This window comes from Anomaloglossus baeobatrachus, chromosome 3, assembly GCF_048569485.1.
Source record: "Anomaloglossus baeobatrachus isolate aAnoBae1 chromosome 3, aAnoBae1.hap1, whole genome shotgun sequence".
Lineage (NCBI taxonomy): Eukaryota > Metazoa > Chordata > Amphibia > Anura > Aromobatidae > Anomaloglossus > Anomaloglossus baeobatrachus.
This window is the reverse complement of record NC_134355.1, coordinates 426373811-426395034: the sequence shown is the minus strand read 5'-3', so window position 1 is coordinate 426395034 and position 21224 is coordinate 426373811. Positions and strand designations below refer to the sequence as shown.

The 21224-nt window shown below is 48.9% G+C and overlaps 1 protein-coding gene across 1 annotated transcript in view; it reads left to right on the top strand.

The window, feature by feature from the left end:
• Positions 1 to 3541: 3541 nt before the first annotated feature.
• Positions 3542 to 21224, top strand: part of ABCF3 (ATP binding cassette subfamily F member 3) — an 87995-nt gene continuing 70312 nt past the window's right edge. The window contains exons 1-3 of the mRNA XM_075340364.1: positions 3542 to 3716; positions 11029 to 11176; positions 18927 to 19000. Coding sequence (XP_075196479.1) covers positions 3557 to 3716; positions 11029 to 11176; positions 18927 to 19000 — 382 coding nt within the window. The 5' untranslated portion in view covers positions 3542 to 3556. The remainder of the gene's footprint in view (positions 3717 to 11028; positions 11177 to 18926; positions 19001 to 21224) is intronic.

Sequence of the window (21224 nt, the reverse complement as noted above, 5' to 3'; positions counted from 1 at the left end):
CATCTACTCGTAGCTGCTGTAAGGGTATGTGCGCACGTTGCTTTTTACCTGCTTTTTACCTGCTTTTTTGCTGCTTTTTCTTCTGCGCTGTTTAATGCCAAAATGGATGTGTTCTTCTATTCAAGCAAAGTCTATGGGAATTTGGGTTTCTTGTTCACACTATGTTGTTCAAAATGCTGCCTTTTTGTGGCCGAACTTTGGTCAAAAACTCAGCTTTGCAGTGCAAAACCCAAATGGCAAAAACAATTGACATGTTGCTTCTTTGAAAAGCTGAGTTTTTGACCAAAGTTCTGCCTCAAAAAGGCAGCATTTTGAACAACATAGTGTGAACAAGAAACCCAAATTCCCATAGACTTTGCTTGAATAGAAGAACACATCCATTTTGGCATTAAACAGCGCAGAAGAAAAAGCAGCAAAAAAGCAGGTAAAAAGCAACGTGCGCACATACCCTAAGACCGTGGATGGAAGAAATAAAAATAATTGCATTAACCTGCCTAGGCGATTAATACTTCCCACAGCCTCTGATCTTCACATGGCCCATGGTCACTGTGGAGGAGCTACAAGAGATCCACCGCTCAGGTGGGAAAGTCTGTCTACAGGACAACTATTGGTCATATACTCCACAAATCTGGCCCATATAGAAGAGTGGCAAGAATAAAGACATTTTTGAAAGCAAGCCAAAAGAAGTCATGTTTGCAACAAGCCATATAGGTGACACAGCTAGCATGAAGAATAATGTTCTCTGGTAAGATGAAACCAAACTAGAACATTTTGCACTAAATGCAAAATGCTGTGTGTGGCGGAAAACTAACACTGCACATCACCCTGAAAACACAATCCCCACCGTCAAACATGGTAGTGACAGCATCATGCAATAGGGATGCTTTTCTTCAAAAGGGACAGAGAAGCTAGTCAGTGCTGATAGGATCCACAGCTCAGGTGGATGAATTAGTCCACAAGACAAGTAATAGTTGTATGTTCTACAAGACTGGTCTTTATGGAAGAGTGGCAAGAATAAAGTCATTTTTAAACCAATCCATAAGAAGTCCTGTTTGCAATTTGCAAAAAAACAAACAAAAAACACATATGGGACACAGCTAGCATATAAAAGAAGATGCTCTGGTCAGATGATACCTGTGAGGATTATGCTAGATGACGTTGAGAGTTATGACTGCTACTCCATGATGTCACCCCCCCCTCCCTTCCTGGTGCTTGGAGACCCAGCAAATGTAAAACTCAAGGTGTCAAAATCCAATTAGGCCAGGCCTTGATCCAGCACACCCTCTGCGGAGTGAATTGTCCTACACGGGAGGTGGGAGGGGAGCTCCAGGTTTATAACCTAACTTCAAAGGTCTCCCCCAGACGATTCGGAACTGTCAGTAGAGTTTCGATATTGGGGACTACATCGCCCCCACAGACAAGACAATCACATTTTCATATTCCTGAGGGCCAGACGCACGGAACACATATTTCGGCAAACTTGTATGATGTGCGTAGCCCTCAATAATTAATAACTGGCCACAGGAAGCCCGGAGAGCCCTCATATTTCCTATCAAAACGGAGATCAATTCACAACCATAAAAATGAGGCTCATATCCTCTGTGTGAGAGGCTCAGGGGCAGAGTTATGAACAAAAACTGAAATCCATACTTTCCCTGGATAGGTAGTAGGCCAGCCCAGTGAGGTCACCAGGGGGGAGGGGACATGAATTGTAGCCAGTTTGATAAACACAGTACGGACATTTTTTGGGTGTTCTTCTTCGGGTGGTCTCGTGTGGTGCACGTGGGGGAAGATCCAGGAACCGTGTGGCCACACAGCGCCCCCCTGTGTCCGCTAGGGAATAAGGTAATTGATACATCTGTATACCTGCTTGTGATCCATAACTTACCTGTAAATGTATTCTGACATTATATATATATATATATATATTTCTGTAAATTCCATATTGTATATATTGTAGTTTCTAGTGTGCCCTTAGGGCGATTAAAATATATAATTTAATCTTGGGCTGTTCTATTATCTCGATCTTGAATTCCACGTCTGTGTGCTCGGCGTAATAATAGTTATCATAATCGATTGGTGGCAGCGAGTTTATGCCAAGGATCACTGTGGGGCAACCAGTGAGATCTGGTAGGATAAGATATATTCCGCCCGTGGGAGTCGGGGGAATATATACCTTACTCTCACCGGGAACCCTTCAATCATCGGCATAGTAAAATAGCGGCCTCCTTACTTTTTGTCGGGCAATTCCATAATTGGCCTGACTATAAGAGGGGCGCTAGAGAGCGAGTCACGTGCTCGGTCTGTCAGGAGGTGGAAAGGGGGGTTGTTTTTTCCACTTCCTACCCCCCCTTTTCATGACAATACCAAAGTAGTTTTCCGCCACACACAGACTTTTGCATTTAGCACAGAAAGTTCTTACACTGTACATCAACCTGAAAACACCATCCCCACCTTCAAACATAGTGGTGGCAGCATCATGCTGTGAGGATGCTTTTCTACAGCAGGGACAGGGAATCTGATCAGAGTTGATGGGAAGATTGATGGCGCTAAATACAGGGCAATCCTGGATGAAAACCTTAGAGGCTACAACACACTTGAGACTGGGGCATAGGGTCACCTTCCAGCAGGATAACGACCCTAAACATATTGCTCAGTGCTGCTCTGTGTCGACTACATATTGTTTTTGAAAAGTCCAAACTGAATATTGTGTGTCTGGAGGTATTTGACTAGTAGAAATATAGAATGTGCCAGTGTCAGGCTGCATACTGGCAAGCTTATTGCAGAGGTGTCAGTCAAAGTCCAATACCTAGTACCATCTCAGCAGGGAAAGGAGCCTGCTCCTGTGGATGAGGTTCACCTGATCAGTGTAAAGCTGTGCTAGGGCTGGAGGAGCTGCACACTGCATGTCAGGGCCCACCGGGGAATTCACCGGCTCCCCAGTAGGCCTGTCTGAACCTTCTCACCATAAATACATACATGCCACTGCTGTGTGGCGAGCTAGGTGCCACGCCGGATTCTTGATATAGCCACAGCATTATTAATATGCACATGGATTAGATATAGCAGATGTCTCAGAGCTGGTGCATGGCCAGTTCTATGTGTATTAAAAAGGTGACTCCTGAAATATTAGGTTACCCCATACTCGGCGGATAACGCAATGATTCCTGGAGCTCTGGCAGCAGTCAGGGCTCTGGAGCGGGGGACCGGCTTTACAGCCCTGTGTGTGGAGCAGAAGTGCGCATGCTCGGCCTCCACTCTCATCATTGGCTATGGGTCTGCTGGAGAAATCCAAGCACAGGGCATAGTTGATTCATTGACATTTCTAACATAGTCCACAGCGCTGTACAGAGATCATCCCTCACATTAGTCCGTCACCAAGAGGGCGCACAACAATAATTCCCTTATAACTTCAATGAGCAGTGACGAGAACACTGACATGACTGCAAATCGCTGGCAGCCATGAGGCTAGAGCCAGCCCTGTGGCTTCAGAGCAGGCCAGGAATGTCTATGGCCCCTGTCACCATAAACCCCGCTGTCAGAGCCACACGTCACCATGTGGGCTCCTACTACATTTCCCATCATCCTCTGCTCTTCCGGAGCGCATGATCTCTTTACGCCTGCGCTGTGCTTGCCGGCCAACATGGCGACCTTCGTGGAGATACTGAGGAGCGAGTTTCCACAGCTGGATGCCGAGCTTTTGCAATACGTGACCGGTAAGTGGCGTGGGCAATACCGGGGCCTCTCGAGAGTGGAGTGCACCGGGTAGAGGCTTTGTACGTCAGGTGCCTGGTGTCACATACAGCAATGGCTGGGAACGAAGGTGCCACACATGCGCCTGCCGGGCACTGATCTGGACTCTGTCATAAGGTGGCATCATGCCAAAGGCTCCTGTACTCAGATCACATGTACGGTGGGCAGCTGGCCATTATTAGCCTCCTCCTCACATGACCTCTGCTCAGTGTGTGGGGTCTGTGTGTCCTGCACATCCATCTGCAGAGTATGGACCACTGCTTACAGCAGCCTGTACTCTGCAGGGGTAGAGAGCCATAGACTGGGTCTGCCATGAATGCGGGCTATGACAGGGGTGCAAGGGTGTCCGCAACATGTCATCTTCTGGGGGAGACCTTTGAGGACCCTGACCTATGTCCTAGGCTACTTTCACACTTCCGTTTTTTTTTTTGCATCAGTCACAATCCGTTTTGTGACTGCTGGGATGGATGCGTTGCAGATTGTTGTAAGGCTGGTTTCACACATCTGGTTTTTGCACTGCGGCTCAATCCGGCTCAAAAACCTATGCGGTGAAAAACCCGGATCCGTTGCATACGTTTTTCCATGCGGCCCGTCCGTTTTTGACGGATGCTGCTTGTTACTGAGCATGTGCAGTTCAAAAAACCGCATCCGGCGTCCATAGGCTTGCATTGTAAACTGCGCTGCATTGTGCCCGATCCGGCATGACGTGTTTTTTCGCCGCACAAAAAAATGTGCCAGGCAACGTTGCATCCGGCCGCCGCATGGACTAAATATGCCGCATCCGGCAAAAACCGGACGCAACGCAAGGCCATGCAGCACAATATGGCGCTAATGCAAGTCTACGTGGAAAAAACGCAACCGGCGGCAAAAAAAGGTTGCGTTTTTTCTGCAAAGCGCCGTATTGTGCCGCTCAGCAAAAACCGGATGTGTGAAAGCAGCCTAAAACTGATGCAACGGATCCAGTAAAAAACAGATCCGTCGTTTTTTGTTATTTTTTCTTTGTGAAAGGTTATTTGCTATGGAAAATGTGAAGCCATCCCGAGAGAGACTGACCGACCAGAAAGGAAGTTACACATCTGAGCATGCTCGGTTGCTAAAAAGACGCAATCCTCACCGGAATCAGTCATTTGACGGATTCCGCCGCCCATATACTTTCATTATAACGGATGCCGACGCATCTGTTGCTGTCAGTTTTTTGCCACACAGAAAAAAGTTACATTCTGCGTTGCTTCCGCCCGACAGTCAGTCACTCCACAACTGATCCGTCTCACGGCGGATGCAACGCAAGGCCATCAGTCGCCATCCATCAGTAATACAAGTCTATAGGGAAAAAATGAATCCTGCAAAATATTTTGCAGGCTACCATATTTACTCAAGACAACGGATTGTGACTGATACAAAAAGACGGAAGTGTGAAAGCAGCCTTACCGAGCTGTAATGGCGTCCTTTTGCTCAGTGCAGCCTTCAGCCTGTGTATAAATGTCCGCACGTTGTCTCCTTCCGCAGGCACTTGTAGAGTGTTGAAAAACAAAAAGCCAGCACTAAATGTGCACTTCAGCACTAAACATTCCAAACTGTACTTATTATAAAAATTTTTGAGATTTTTGGCAAAAAATTGCAATTTCTTGAGCTGCCTCGCCACGTCACGGCAAATCTCATTTGAGGCAGTCCTACACTAAAATATTTTTATAAAATGTGCCATACGGCCTCACATATGAATAGTAGAACTGCTCTTAGCAGCACTCACCTGGTCTATTTCAATCCCGTACCCATGACTGAGTCATGGCTGTGGGCGGGACAGGTCCAAGCAAATGCTGCATGAAGTTAATAGCCTGTGGACAGGGCCTGATGACTGAATGTGAACAGTCACCAACCGCCAAAATCTAGACAGGTGGAATACATCCCAAATTGGGGTGCATAGCAAGGTGGAGGTCAGCCACCGACCAATTCAATGAAGAAAAACAAAAAGCCAGCACTAGATGTGCACTTCAGCACTAAACATCTACAAAACACTTGTAGAGTGTTGACTGCCGTGACGCGTGGTTCGGGGCTGTAGATTGCATTTTTAGTTTCCTTCATGAGTTCTTAAACATTTTATTTCTCATATGTTAAATGGATGCCATTATATCCTGTGGGGGATGGGTACCACTGTTTGGCATCTGTGACAGGTGGATACGTCATGAACCGGATACAATGTTTGATTAGTGGACGCAATACTCTGTGCCAGGTCCATAATATGCACAAACCGGCGCAGCGGCACACCGAGTACACCATGGTATGTGTGTACACAGATTGGGTGATGTTAGAACTGAGTTACTGCTGTAGACTATACCCAATATGTGTGTGCTCATCTGCCAAGGCATAGCGTAGCTCATTGTAGATGGGAGCGGCAGCTCATTGTAGACGGGAGCGGCAGCTCATTGTAGACGGGAGCGGCAGCTCATTGTAGACGGGAGCGGCAGCTCATTGTAGATGGGAGCGGCAGCTCATTGTAGATGGGAGCGGCAGCTCATTGTAGATGGGAGCGGCAGCTCATTGTAGATGGGAGCGGCAGCTCATTGTAGATGGGAGCGGCAGCTCATTGTAGATGGGAGCGGCAGCTCATTGTAGATGGGAGCGGCAGCCCATTGGAGATGGGAGCGGCAGCCCATTGGAGATGGGAGCGGCAGCCCATTGGAGATGGGAGCGGCAGCCCATTGGAGATGGGAGCGGCAGCCCATTGGAGATGGGAGCGGCAGCCCATTGGAGATGGGAGCGGCAGCCCATTGGAGATGGGAGCGGCAGCCCATTGGAGATGGGAGCGGCAGCCCATTGGAGATGGGAGCGGCAGCCCATGGGAGATGGGAGCGGCAGCCCATGGGAGATGGGAGCGGCAGCCCATGGGAGATGGGAGCGGCAGCCCATGGGAGATGGGAGCGGCAGCCCATGGGAGATGGGAGCGGCAGCCCATGGGAGATGGGAGCGGCAGCCCATGGGAGATGGGAGCGGCAGCCCATGGGAGATGGGAGCCTACACTCAAACTTTCCTCTCCTAGGCTAGGGTCAACATTTAAAGGACATATTGAATCTTGCTCTAAAATTAGCCTTTGGCCCCTTCACACCTCCGTATGTCTGTATTAAAGCACGTACGTGTGGCAGTCTGCATTGACCATCCATTTTTATTTCTAATCACCCATCCACATGTCCGTTTTTAATAACGTATCATCCTGTAGGGATATAGGAAATGGAATGACAAAGCTTTTCCTATACTTTCAATGTTAAACACGTACAGCACACGGATGGCAAACAGATACCATCCATGTGCTGTACGTGGTTACACGGACCCATAGACTGGTATTTGCCCTTATTATCTGTTCTGTCAGAAATAACGAAAATGTCTCCGTGTGGTTCACAGACATGTAAAGATCACTATAGGCTATCATGGGTATGTGTGAATAAAGTGCCACATGTACCAGATACACTGATGTGTGACGGGGCCTTAGCTGGGGGTCAGATGGTCCATATATTTACCGGAATGACTGCAGGACTCATAAACACATATGAGGCTGTAAGTTTGGGTCAGGAAACCCACGGTCATTCCAGGCATTATAGTCTGTATATGGACCATGAAATACACCCATCTTCGATGGATGGAAGGAGTGCTCAGCCACATTTATACGCAGTTACTGCCCCATATTGGCCAACCTGTGCTCTTACTACCTCCTTTATAACTATTAAGCTATATACCAGTAGTGAAGCCCCTATTCACACATTGTGAAGCACTCTGTGCTGCTGCATTGGTAAATAGTATAGTAACACTGGCACTGTGGCCAGTACCTGTTCACATTTGACTTTTTTTATCAGGTGATCCATCATATAATGTACAACTTACTAACCCTGTTAACTATATTGGGCCCACTAGACGTCTGCCATGGTGTCTGTCATTTAGTGTTGAAGGTTTTATTTAAAGCGTAACCGTCATTTTATGTTTTTATTCCATGCATGAATAGTACACTTGAAAATAAGCAACTCTGTAGTATACACTACTCACACAAATTTAGGGAAATATGGCTTTCTGGTAAAAGTTATGGAAAATGTAAAAAGTTCACACTACAGTGATATTTTATGATGAAAGTAGGGCATATAAGTAGAAGCATACAATGGGGATTTCCTCACCTCTAACAATTTCTTAAAACAAAAGCCAACAGTGGTGGGTATACCCCCCCCCCTCCGAAATGCTAATGTCTCAATAACTTGTCATGTGGCCTTGAGCATCAATTACAGCTTGACACCCACGTCCTCTGCTGTTCACAAGTGGAGTTATTGTCTGCTGAGGCATCCCTCTCTTCTTGAAGGGCGTCCCTCAGGTCATTGAGGTTCTGGAGTACAGAGTTACGGCCTCTGCACAGCAACTCAGCTGATCCCGTAGGTTTTCTATGGGATTTAGGTCTGGAAAAAGTGCGGTCCACTACATTTGAGGTATGTCAGTCTCTAGCAGCAGTTCCCTAATGATGTGACCTCAATGAGCTGGAGCATTGTCATGCCTGAAGATGAAATTAGGCCTGTGTTGTTCAAGCAGAGGCACAGTGGCTGAATTAATGTTAGTCAAGTAGCAGGGGCTTGTCATTGTACCATTCACAAAGTGTAGCGCAGTTCTGTATAGACTAGACACCTGCCCACACTGTAACACCACCACCACCAAACGCTCATCTGATGACAATAGTGGCTGATGCCTAGTGCTCTCATTGACGTCTTTAACATTGTTGGTGACCATCATTTCTGCTCTGTGTGAATCAACTTTTTAATCAGTGAACATCACTGAGACCCACTGGTCCCTTGTCCAGCAAGACGATGACCCCTGTGTCTGGTGGTGTGGTCAGGTGCTCTTGCAGGTCATCTAGCATGCAGAACATGCTGATGTTAAAGGTAACCTGTCACCAGATTTGGGGCCTATAAGCTGCGGCCACCACCAGTGGGCTCTTATATATATCATTCCAGAATACTGTATATAAGAGCCCAGAACGTAAAAATCACTTTATAATACTTAAGGGGCGTTGCAGTGCAGACTGGCTTCGGGACCGGTGCCTCCTCTTTCGGCCACCTTTGTCCTCCTTCTTCTGAAGCCTGGGGGCATGATGTGTCCTATGTCATCCACACTAGCCGGCATTGAGGTCCTGCGCAGGCGCACTTTGAGCTGGGCAGATCAAAGGTATTGTAGTGCGCCTATATTGATAATGACTTGTCAGTTCTGGTAGAGAAAGAAGCAGATGTGTCTGATAAGAAATATTAGGCTATGTGCCCACGCTGCGGAAAATGCGCCGAATTTGCCGCGGAAATTCCGCAGATTTTTCAAAAATCTGCAGCACAGCTACTCCCCAGCCATTTTTATGGCATTTGGGAACTGCTGTGCCCACGCTGCGGATTTTTCCGCAGCGGAAATAATGCGGATTTCCCTGCGGAAAAATCAGCAGCATGTCAATTATTCCTGCGGATTTCTCCGCAGGGTCCCATATACTTACCTGCCTCACCGGAGTCACTTTCTCTGTCCAGTGTACAGGAGCGCGGTGAATCCAGGTACAGGAAGGAAGAGGTGGGCGGGGCCTGCACGAGCTCCGGTCATGTGACAGCCGGAGCTAGTTCAGGCCCGCCCACCTTCTCCTGCAGACGCTGACAGAGTGAGCCGGCCGCCGGAAAGCGAGGTTCTGCGTGATGGAGGTGAGTATGAACTCCCGATCACTGCAGCACTTGTTCTGCATTGAGGATGCAGTGCCGAAGCCATGGTACTGTATCCTCAATGCAGAATGACCGCAGCAATTCCGCAGCATGGAAACAGACAAAAGTTGTGCTGCGGTTTCCTGGGAGCTCCTGCGGAATGTCCTGCGGATATAACTGCAGGACACTGTTCCCGTGGGCACATAGCCTTACAAAGTTGCTTATTGTCATGGGTACTATTGATTTATGAAATGAAAACATTGGTTACACTTTAAGGCTATGTGCGCACACTGTAGATTTGTTTCTCCAGCGAAAAATGCACCTCCGTGCAGAAAAAATGCACCAAAAATGCATGCGTTTTTACCACATTTTTGCTGTGTTTTTATCCCTGTGGCTTTTTTAACGTTGTCAATGGCAAATGCAGGGAAAAACGCAGAAAAAAAGTGACTGCTGTTTCTTTTTGCTGCAGAAAATCTGCAGCAAAACCTGTAAGGAAAAAAGAAGCAGTGTGCGCACAGCATTTTGGATTTGTCATAGACTTTGCTGGGGAAGGACTGCATGAAGCTTATGAACACAAACCACGCCAATTCTGCACCCACAACCACAGCAAATCCGCAGCAAAAAATGCAGTGTGCACACAGGGCCTAAGGGTCCCCCCCCCACTTTCAATAAGACAATAAAGGGGAATTATTGATGCCATACTATTGCGACTGACCTTTTTCTGACCACTTATAAAGTATGGTCACCTTTTTAAAGCAATATGGAAATAAGCTGATTGAATAGATCAACCTGTCCGTGAAAGTGGCATACAGTAAAGGGGACACAAACGTGGAATATATGAGATTACATCCATTTTATAGGATTTTAAAACCCACATGGCAACGTCATTTCACCAAGAAAAGTGTGATGAGCCTGCAATGGAGACTCAAAGTGTGGGATGTGAGTCTGGTCTATCCTTTACTAACATAGTCTGTCTGTGGGAGGCCACAAGCACACGCTCTTGGGCCCCTATGGGGACATCTACCAAGTGCCAGCAGCTCTATAATCCGGGGCTTTCTCCATCATCTTATGGCCGCATTCCAACCTCTGTTTTTCGTCAGTATTTGGATCAAATTTTTGTTTGATCAGTGTGCCCTTCTTTACCATAAGTGATTTTTTTTTTTTTTTTTTTTGTATGGCAAAAAATAAATAAATTGCAATGCTTCTCCTACTCATTACAACGCTTGATAAACAGCAAATGGATGCCATTCAAGTGTTGCTTTTTTTTTTTTTTTTGCTGACTGTCTTCAAAGAACACAGACATCTGTACATCGCTATAGATTATAATGAGCACATGTTCTGTCTATGAAGACCACTGCGTGAAATCCAGACGTCTGAATGAGGCCTTCCTTAATAAATATCCATGATCTATTTTGGGTGGTCTCACAGAGCCCTCCAGCCCACTGCAGTGAATCACATCCAGTGTACACTTCTGAATTCCTGTGAGCTGAAATATTAGCATCCCCCCCCCCTATGTGTGTACTGAGTGCAGTGAATGCTGCCTTTGATAACTGTTGTAATGTGCCCCGTCTCTTGATCCCACTAGATGTCCTGGACAGCGGGCAGTCTGACTTTGAATCCGAGAATGACCTGTTTGAGGCGGTGGGAGAGCTACTGCAGGATGTGTCCGGAGAAGCCAAAGGTGACGACGACATCCGCGCCATCTGTCAGAGGATGTACAGGTCCATGCGTATGTGAGTATATCCTGCCAGCCGTCCTTATACCGGCTTTTAAAGAGGACTAACCCCCAGGATTTTGATATATGATGTAAAGGCAGAACCACACAGGCTGAATCCAGGCATACCCGATGCAGAAAGATGATCTTTGGTTGATGAAATATCTTTAGTCAAAGTTACAGAAATGCCCTGCACTTTGACGTGTGCAACACTGGTAGGCCTTTGTGGGTCGGGTCCTCGGCATTTATTCCTCCTCCAGCGTCCTCCTGGCTTGCCCCCTTTCCTATATTTGAATATCGTACCTCCATTACTGTTGTTGGAGGCGTGTGCTCATTACCACTGTCTTGTCTTCATTAAAATGGCATCAGAGCCTGCGCATGCACGTACTGCGATCTCCAGCGCCATTATATTGAAGACACTGCAGTAAATACTACGAGCCGCAGGGGCGCATGCGCAGATGTGTAAAAAAAAAAAAAAAGTGCACTCACCAATGCCGCTCATAGTTTTCATCGCAGTGTCTTCAATAAAATGGCGCCGGAGATCGTGGTACGCGCATGCACAGGCTCCAATACCATTTTAATGAAGACAGAATAACTGGCAGCTAACACATGAGCCCTGTTAGTTTTTTTTTTTTTTTGTTAATTGTCGCTGTGTCCAGGCTTCTCAATGACATTAAATGCAAAGCATTTCCCCCCTTCTTCTCGCTGATCATAGGGGAGGAGCCATTTAGTTAGTGCAGATCCAGCAAAGACCACCCTTTTGTTTTATAGGAGTGGGGTCTTTGAGGTGACACATACTGTAGTGTTGAGGATTCCCAAGGCCCAAATTTGGCCCTGTACTATGTGAGCACATGAAGTGGTTTTTTTTTTTTTTTATTGTTTTTTTTTATGCAAAGTAAAATCTGCTTTTTACAGTAACCGCAAACGCTATGTGATTTCAGGGATCTCCTGCACACGCTTGACTTTCTTATATTTATTTTTGTCCAAACGTTCAATTCTGTCCGTGTTTTTGCAGCATTTTTTTCCCATGTAATGCAATGAGAAAGTGAAATAACGCTGTAAAAAGTGTTATTCTCGCAATGTTATTTTGAAGCTTTTTTGGTGAATACAATGAAGTTTGATTAAGGTCGTACTGCAGACAAAGCACACATGTAATCCACACCTGAAAAAGCGACAAAAACACAGCGAAAATTCTGACACAGGCGTTTTTACTGCCATAATAAAAAACACCTAAAATGTTGCATGTAGTTTTTGGGGGGAAAACCGCAAATTCACAAAACTGTATTTTCAGCATATTTTCTAGTAATACAGCCACAGGCCCTTCTACAGGTATCTATGACCCAAACACTCTGTAATTTCTTTGTCGCTCCATTGGGAGACCCAGACAATTGGGTGTATAGGCTATGCCTCCGGAGGCCGCACAAAGTATTACACTAAAAGTGTAAAGACCCTCCCCTTCTGCCTATACACCCCCCGTGCTCCCACGGGTTCCTCAGTTTTTTGCTTTGTGCGAAGGAGGCAGACATGCACGCACAGCTCCACAGACTAGTCAGCAGCAGCTGCTGACTATATCGGATGGAAGAAAAGTGGGCCCATATAGGGCCCCCAGCATGCTCCCTTCTCACCCCACTCTTGTCGGCGGTGTGGTTAAGGTTGAGGTATCCATTGCGGGTACGGAGGCTGGAGCCCACATGCTGTTTTCCTTCCCCATCCCCCTCAGGGCTCTGGGTGAAGTGGGATCCTATCGGTCTCCAGGCACTGAGACCGTGCTTCATCCACAACTCCTGTGGAGCCTGCTGGATAGGAGCCGGGTATCGTTCAGGGACATGGCCCTGCTACTTGGAGGTACTCTGTATCCCTGTGGGGACAGCGCACAGCAACACTCCAGCTTTGCTGGGTGTGCTAGTGCACCGGGGACCGCGGCGCTGACCGGGTTAATATGTGCCATTACACACTCAGCGTTGCTGAGTGTGTTTATGTATAGGGACTGCCGCACTGACCGCCGCTGCCATGGAAACACCGCGGCGCGGCTGGGACTTGTAGTGCGCCGGGGACTTCCACGCCGGCCGCGCTTTTACGGCGGCCGCGTTTATTACTAGAGTCCCCGGCTTTTTGCGGCCTAGTTTCCTTTCTTCCCACCCCCAGCCCTGACAGGCAGGGGAAGGGCGGGACGCTGCACAGAACGAGCAGCACTGAGGGCTGGAGCATGCTTTGCATACTCCACCCCTCTCACTGTGCACAGTGCGGGCACCAGTTCCCGCACTTTCTGGGTCACGCCCACGGCTCCCTCCTCTGCTCATCTCCTCAGGACGTCGGCAGCCATTCCTGTCAGCTCCTCGGACGCTGCAGAGGGGGACAAAGTCTGGGAGAGCCAGGCAGGGACTCTGGTGGCCTCACAACCGCTTTAAGCGGGTGGTAAGCAGCACCTGTGGTGCTAGCCCCATTGTGCAGTAGTGTAACATTATATGTTTATGGTTTATATATTTTACACTGTATGGTGCACAGTTGATTTCTGGCTATATACCCTATTGTGTTGCTCAGGGAAGATAGCATGGCGCCCACGAAAGGCAGGGGTGCCAAAACACAGGCTTTTTATGCTGCCTGTGCCGCATGTACGACCCCGCTACCGGCAGGTTCCACTGACCCTCATTGTGTGCACTGTTCGGCCCCTGTGGCACTTGCTCAGCCAGGGCCTCTGCTAAGAGGGGCCCAGGGGGAGCCACCTGCTGACACTGTCCAGGTGACGGGGACGGAGTTTGCAAAACTCTCTGAGACTATGGCTAAGGTACTAGAAGCCTTGCAGTCCAGGCCAGTATCTCAGCACAGGGACTCTGTTGAATCTTTGTTCCCTGGCCCACCTCAGTTGGACCAACAATGTCCTCCCGGGGTATCTCATGGGTCCCAGGCTGAGGGTTCTGACACAGACCCCAGCCCCAGGCCGACTAAGCGAGCTCGCTTAGAATTTCCCTCGACATCATCATATTGTGCAGGGTCTCAGAGGGGGGAATCTCTGGTTGATGAAGCGGAGACAGTTGATCAGGATTCTGATCCTGAGGCCGCTCTCAATCTTGATACTCCTGACGGGGATGCCATAGTGAATGATCTTATTGCGTCCATCAATCTAATGCTGGATATTTCTCCCTCAGCTCCTCCGGCGGAGGAGTCGGCTTCTCAGCAGGAGAAATTCCGTTTCAGGTTTCCCAAGCGTACACCGAGTATGTTTCTGGACCACTCTGATTTCAGAGAGGCAGTCCAGAATCACCATGCTTGTCCAGATAAGCGTTTTTTCTAAGCGCCTTAAGGATACACGTTATCCCTTTCCCCCTGACGTGGTCAAAAGTTGGGCTCAGTGTCCCAAAGTGGATCCTCCAATCTCCAGACTGGCAGCTAGATCCATACTGGCAGTGGAAGATGGGGCGTCACTCAAAGATGCCACTGACAGGCAGATGGAGCTCTGGTTGAAATCCATCTATGAAGCTATCGGCGCTTCTTTTGCCCCAGCATTCGCAGCCGTATGGGCGCTACAAGCTATCTCAGCAGGTCAAGCGCAAATTGACGCAGCCACACGCACGTCCGCGCCACAGGTGGCGTCCATAACCACTCAGACGTCGGCATTTGCGTCTTACGCTATTAATGCTGTCCTGGACTCTGCGAGCCGTACGGCGGTTGCAGCCGCCAATTCGGTGGTACTACGCAGGGCCTTGTGGCTACGGGAATGGAAGGCAGATTCTGCTTCCAAAAAGCGCTTAACCAGTTTGCCAATTTCTGGCGACCGATTGTTTGGCGAGCGTTTGGATGAAATCATCAAACAATCCAAGGGAAAGGATACATCCTTACCCCAGCCCAAACCGAACATACCCCAACAGAGGAGGGGGCAGTCGAGGTTTCGGTCCTTTCGGGGCGCGGGCAGGTCCCAATTCTCCTCGTCCAAAAGGCCTCAGAAAGATCAAAGGAACTCTGATTCATGGCGGTCTAAGTCACGTCCTAAAAAGACCACCGGAGGTGCCGCTACCAAAGCGGCCTCCTCATGACTTTCGGCCTTCTCACTCCGCATCCTCGGTCGGTGGCAGGCTCTCCCGCTTTTGCGACACCTGTCTGCCACGGGTAAAAGACAGTTGGGTGAGAGACATTCTGTCTCACGGTTACAAAATAGAGTTCACCTCTCGTCCCCCGACTCGATTCTTCAGGTCATCCCCGCCTCCCGAGCGAGCCGAGGCTCTTCTGCAGGCGCTGGGCACTCTGAAGGCAGAAGGAGTGGTGGTCCCTGTTCCTCTTCAGCAACAGGGCCACGGTTTTTACTCCAACTTGTTTGTGGTCCCAAAGAAGGACGGGTCTTTCCGTCCTGTCCTGGACCTGAAACTTCTCAACAAACACGTAAAGACCAGGCGGTTCCGGATGGAATCCCTCCGCTCCGTCATCGCATCAATGTCCCAAGGAGATTTCCTTGCATCGATCGATATCAAAGATGCTTATCTCCACGTACCGATTGCTCCAGAGCACCAGCGCTTCTTGCGCTTCGCCATAGAAAACGAACACCTGCAGTTCGTGGCACTGCCGTTCGGCTTGGCAACAGCCTCACGGGTTTTCACCAAGGTTATGGCTACTGTAGTAGCGGTCCTCCACTCTCAGGGTCACTCGGTGATCCCGTACTTGGACGATCTGTTGATCAAGGCACCCTCTCAAGAGGCATGCCAACACAGCCTCGACGCTACCCTGGAGACTCTCCAGAGTTTCGGGTGGATCATCAATTTTCCAAAGTCAAATCTGACACCGGCCCAATCGCTGACATACCTTGGCATGGAGTTTCATACCCTCTCAGCGATAGTGAAGCTTCTGCTGATCAAGCAGCGGTCACTACAGAAAGGGGTGCAATCTCTCCTTCAAGGTCAGGCACACCCCTTGAGGCGCCTCATGCACTTCCTGGGGAAGATGGTGGCAGCAATGGAGGCAGTCCCTTTCGCGCAGTTTCACCTGCGTCCTCTTCAATGGGACATCCTACGCAAATGGGACAGGAAGCCGACGTCCCTCGACAGGAACGTCTCCCTCTCTCAGGCGACCAAAGCTTCCCTTCGGTGGTGGCTTCTTCCCACTTCATTATCGAAGGGGAAATCCTTCCTACCCCCATCCTGGGAGGTGGTCACGACGGACGCGAGTCTGTCAGGGTGGGGAGCGTTTTTTCTCCACCACAGGGCTCAGGGTACGTGGACCCAGCAAGAGTCCTCGCTTCAGATCAATGTTCTGGAAATACGGGCAGTGTATCTTGCCCTGAAAGCGTTCCAGCAGTAGCTGGAAGGCAAGCAGATCCGAATTCAGTCGGACAATTCCACAGCGGTGGCATACATCAACCACCAAGGCGGCACACGCAGTCGGCAAGCCTTCCAGGAAGTCCGGCGGATTTTGATGTGGGTGGAAGCCACGGCCTCCACCATCTCTGCAGTTCACATCCCAGGCGTGGAAAACTGGGAAGCAGATTATCTCAGTCGCAAGGGAATGGTCCCTTCACCCGGACGTGTTTCAGGAGATCTGTTGCCGCTGGGGGGTGCCGGACGTCGACCTCATGGCGTCCCGGCACAACAACAAGGTACCGACGTTCATGGCACGGTCTCAAGATCCCAGAGCTCTGGCGGCAGACGCCTTAGTTCAGGATTGGTCGCAGTTTCAGCTCCCTTATGTGTTTCCTCCGTTGGCACTGTTGCCCAGAGTGTTACGCAAGATCAGGGCCGACTGCCGCCGCGTCATCCTCGTCGCTCCAGACTGGCCGAGGCGGTCGTGGTACCCGGATCTGTGGCATCTCACGGTGGGCCAACCGTGGGCACTACCAGACCGACCAGACTTGCTATCTCAAGGGCCGTTTTTCCATCTGAATTCTGCGGCCCTCAACCTGACTGTGTGGCCATTGAGTCCTGGATCCTAGCGTCTTCAGGGTTATCTCAAGACGTCATTGCCACTATGAGACAGGCTAGGAAACCAACGTCCGCCAAGATCTACCACAGGACGTGGAAAATTTTCCTGTCGTGGTGCTCTGCTCAGGGTTTTTCTCCCCGGCCTTTTGCCTTGCCCACTTTTCTGTCCTTCCTTCAATCTGGACTGGAAAAGGGTTTGTCGCTCGGCTCCCTTAAGGGACAAGTCTCAGCGCTCTCTGTGTTTTTCCAGAAGCGCCTAGCCAGACTTCCACAGGTACGCACGTTCCTGCAGGGGGTTTGTCACATCGTTCCTCCTTACAAGCGGCCGTTAGAACCCTGGGATCTGAACAGGGTGCTGATGGTTCTTCAGAAACCACCATTCGAGCCAATGAGAGATATTTCTCTCTCACGCCTTTCGCAGAAAGTGGTTTTTCTAGTAGCAGTCACTTCACTTCGGAGAGTGTCTGAGCTAGCAGCGCTGTCATGCAAAGCCCCTTTCCTGGTGTTTCACCAGGACAAGGTGGTTCTGCGTCCGGTTCCGGAATTTCTCCCTAAGGTGGTATCCCCCTTTCATCTCAATCAGGATATCTCCTTACCTTCTTTTTGTCCTCATCCGGTTCACCAATGTGAAAAGGATTTGCACTTGTTAGATCTGGTGAGAGCACTCAGGCTCTACATTTCTCGGACGGCGCCCCTGCGCCGCTCGGATGCACTCTTTGTCCTTGTCGCTGGCCAGCGTAAAGGGTCACAGGCTTCCAAATCAACCCTGGCTCGGTGGATCAAGGAACCAATTCTCGAAGCTTACCGTTCTGCTGGGCTTCCGGTTCCCTCAGGGCTGAAGGCCCATTCTACCAGAGCCGTGGGTGCGTCCTGGGCTTTGAGGCACCAGGCTACGGCTCAGCAGGTGTGTCAGGCGGCTACCTGGTCGAGCCTGCACACTTTCACGAAACACTATCAGGTGCATACCTATGCTTCGGCGGATGCCAGCCTAGGTAGACGAGTCCTTCAGGCGGCGGTTGCCCACCTGTAGGAAGGGGCCGTTTTACGGCTCTATCACGAGGTATTATTTTACCCACCTAGGGACTGCTTTTGGACGTCCCAATTGTCTGGGTCTCCCAATGGAGCGACAAAGAAGAAGGGAATTTTGTTTACTTACCGTAAATTCCTTTTCTTCTAGCTCCAATTGGGAGACCCAGCACCCGCCCCTGTTTTTTTGTGTGTACACATGTTGTTCATGTTGAATGGTTTCAGTTCTCCGATATTCCTTCGGATTGATTTTACTTTAAACCAGTTTATAATTCTTTTCCTCCTTCTTGCTTTTGCACCAAAACTGAGGAGCCCGTGGGAGCATGGGGGGTGTATAGGCAGAAGGGGAGGGGCTTTACACTTTTAGTGTAATACTTTGTGCGGCCTCCGGAGGCATAGCCTATACACCCAATTGTCTGGGTCTCCCAATTGGAGCTAGAAGAAAAGGAATTTACGGTAAGTAAACAAAATTCCCTTCTTTGATGCCTATAGTACCGTAAGTTCAGCTCATGGTGCCATGGATGATGACTGTAATACAGTCGTGTGACCCATAGCTTACTGGAACACCGCTGGGTAAATGACATTTCCGAAAATTCTATTTAGCCAATGATTATTGTGGTCACCTGCCATGGAGAGGTCCACACATTGGAAAGCCAGGTACTCAGATAATCATACAAGTCCGTTTACACTTATGATTCGGCCTATTGACTGCAATGGGTCATTGTCAGTACAAGTGCTGTCCTGTGTACATTTGCTGGAGTATGTCCTAGATATAGAGCTGATGTGACGTGCTGCATGGATTTTCTTATAACAGCATTGCATTGCTTCTATGTACTCTAGGAATCACCATGGCCCGTCACAAGCGCAGGTTCTATTGGATGCTCCTATCCAGCTATCCCAAATTACAGATTATGGTAAGAATATGAGCCGTGTGTTTACCCTCATTCACACAACAGAATATCACAAAAGTGAGTACACCTCTCACATTTTTGTAAAATATTTTCCTTTCTTGGGACAACGCTGAAGATATGACATTTGGATACATTGTAAAGCAATCAGTGTTACAGCTTGTATAAGACCCTGGGCACACACTGCGTTTTTTACCCGCGTTTTTTGTGCGTTTTTGCTGCAGAAATTTCTTGAGAAATTCTTGTAACCTTTCTGCAGACATTCCCCAGCAAAACCCATGGCAAAAAAAATTAGTGTGCGCACACTGCGTTTTTTTTCTTATGAAAATCTACTGAAAGAATTTTCTTAAGAAAAAGAATGAGCATGTCACTTCTTTTCTGCAGCTAACTGCGTTATTCATTCCATTGACTGTAATGTAATCATGAAATCACGCAGGGAATAACGCAGGTAGCAAATTCTGTATGTTTCATTGCGTTTTCCTGCGTTATTCCCGCGTTATTTCACGTTTTTCGTGACATAATGTTCATCACTGCCCTGCGTTTTGCAGGGAAGTGATGTCATTATGACAGGAAGAGGAAGCGGAGCAGAGAGTAAATGGATCACACTCAATCCCTGGACGCCGCACGGAAGCACTTCCATGTGCTTCCGTCGGGTGCCCGTGCAGTCTGTGTCCCGCTCCCTGCCAGCCCCGCGGCTGCCCGCACTGCAGTATCAGCAGCTTCTCACACTGCAGTGCGGGCAGCCGCGGGGATGACGAGCGCTGCTGTCAGGAGGTGAGATGAAATCATTACCTGCTGTGACGATCTCCTGCACTCCTGACTTCAGCGCTGTCACTGCCTTCCATTCCCGCCGCGTTCTCATGTCAAGTCTCGCGGGCGGCCCGAGACTGTCACTGGCGGTGACGTCATGGGCTCCCGCGTATCGCTGAGAACGCGGCGGCCAATGGAAGTCAGTGACAGCACTAACGTCAGGAGTGCAGGAGATCGTCACAGCAGGTAATGATTTCATCTCATCTCCTGACAGCAGCGCTAGTCATCCCCCGCTGTAACCTGGGCTGACCTATTGATGTTGGCTCAGGTCACGGCACTACTCTCCCAGCCAATGGGGAACATTGTGTTCTTCATTGACTGGGACAGTGACTATGGTATGGATCGTCATGGGACCCCCTTATTGGATTAAACCGGACCCGAATTTGATTGTTCTTTTCAATAAAATGGTGAAAGAGGGAATGTTTTGGGGAGTGTTTTTTCAAATAAAACTTTTTTTGTTGACTATTTTTTATTTCTTAGTGACTGGGTTGGTGATGTCAGGTATCTGATAGACGCGTGAAATCACTAACCCCAGGGCTTGATGCTAGGTGACATTACACATCTGGTATCAACCCCATTTATTACCCCGTTTGTCACTGCAACAGGGCAACGGGATGAGTTGGGGCAAAGTCCCAGGATTGGCACGTCTAATGGATGTGCCACTTCTGGGGTGGCTGTGGCCTGCTATTTTTAGGCTGGGGAGTGTCCAATAACGGTGGACCTCCCTAGTCTGAGAATACCAGACCACAGCTGTCCGCTTTGCCTTGGCTGGTGATCCAATTTGGGGGGGACCCCCACGTTTTTTGTTTTAAATTATTTATTTAATGTAAAATAACAGCGTTGGGTGCCCTGTTTTGGATTACCAGCCATGGTGAAGCTGCCAGCTGTGGTCTGCAGGCTGCAGCCGTCTGCTTTACCCCAGCTGGCTACAAAAGATATGGGGGACCCCAGTCGTTTGTTTTTTTACATTTTTATTCATCTATCCATCTTTCTATCTATCCATTATCTATCTGTCTGTCTATCCATCTATCTACCTATCTATTATCTATATTATTTATTGCTGTTAAAGCATTAAAAAACGCACCAAAACGCATGCGTTTTTCGGTACGTTATTAGTGCGTTTTTTTAACGCAGGTGCGCTAATCCTTCACTGTCAAGAAATTTCTTAAGAAAAATCCTTTTCTTTGTCGCTCCATTGGGAGACCCAGACAATTGGGTGTATAGCTTCTGCCTCCGGAGGCCACACAAAGTATTACACTTAAAAGTGTAAACCCCTCCCCTCTGCCTATACACCCCCCCGTGCATCACGGGCTCCTCAGTTTTTATGCTTTGTGCGAAGGAGCTCCACCGCTCTGGGAGGCCCGGGCATGGAATCTGGTGGTCACACAACCGCTGCGGGCGGTCGGTAAGCCGCACCTGT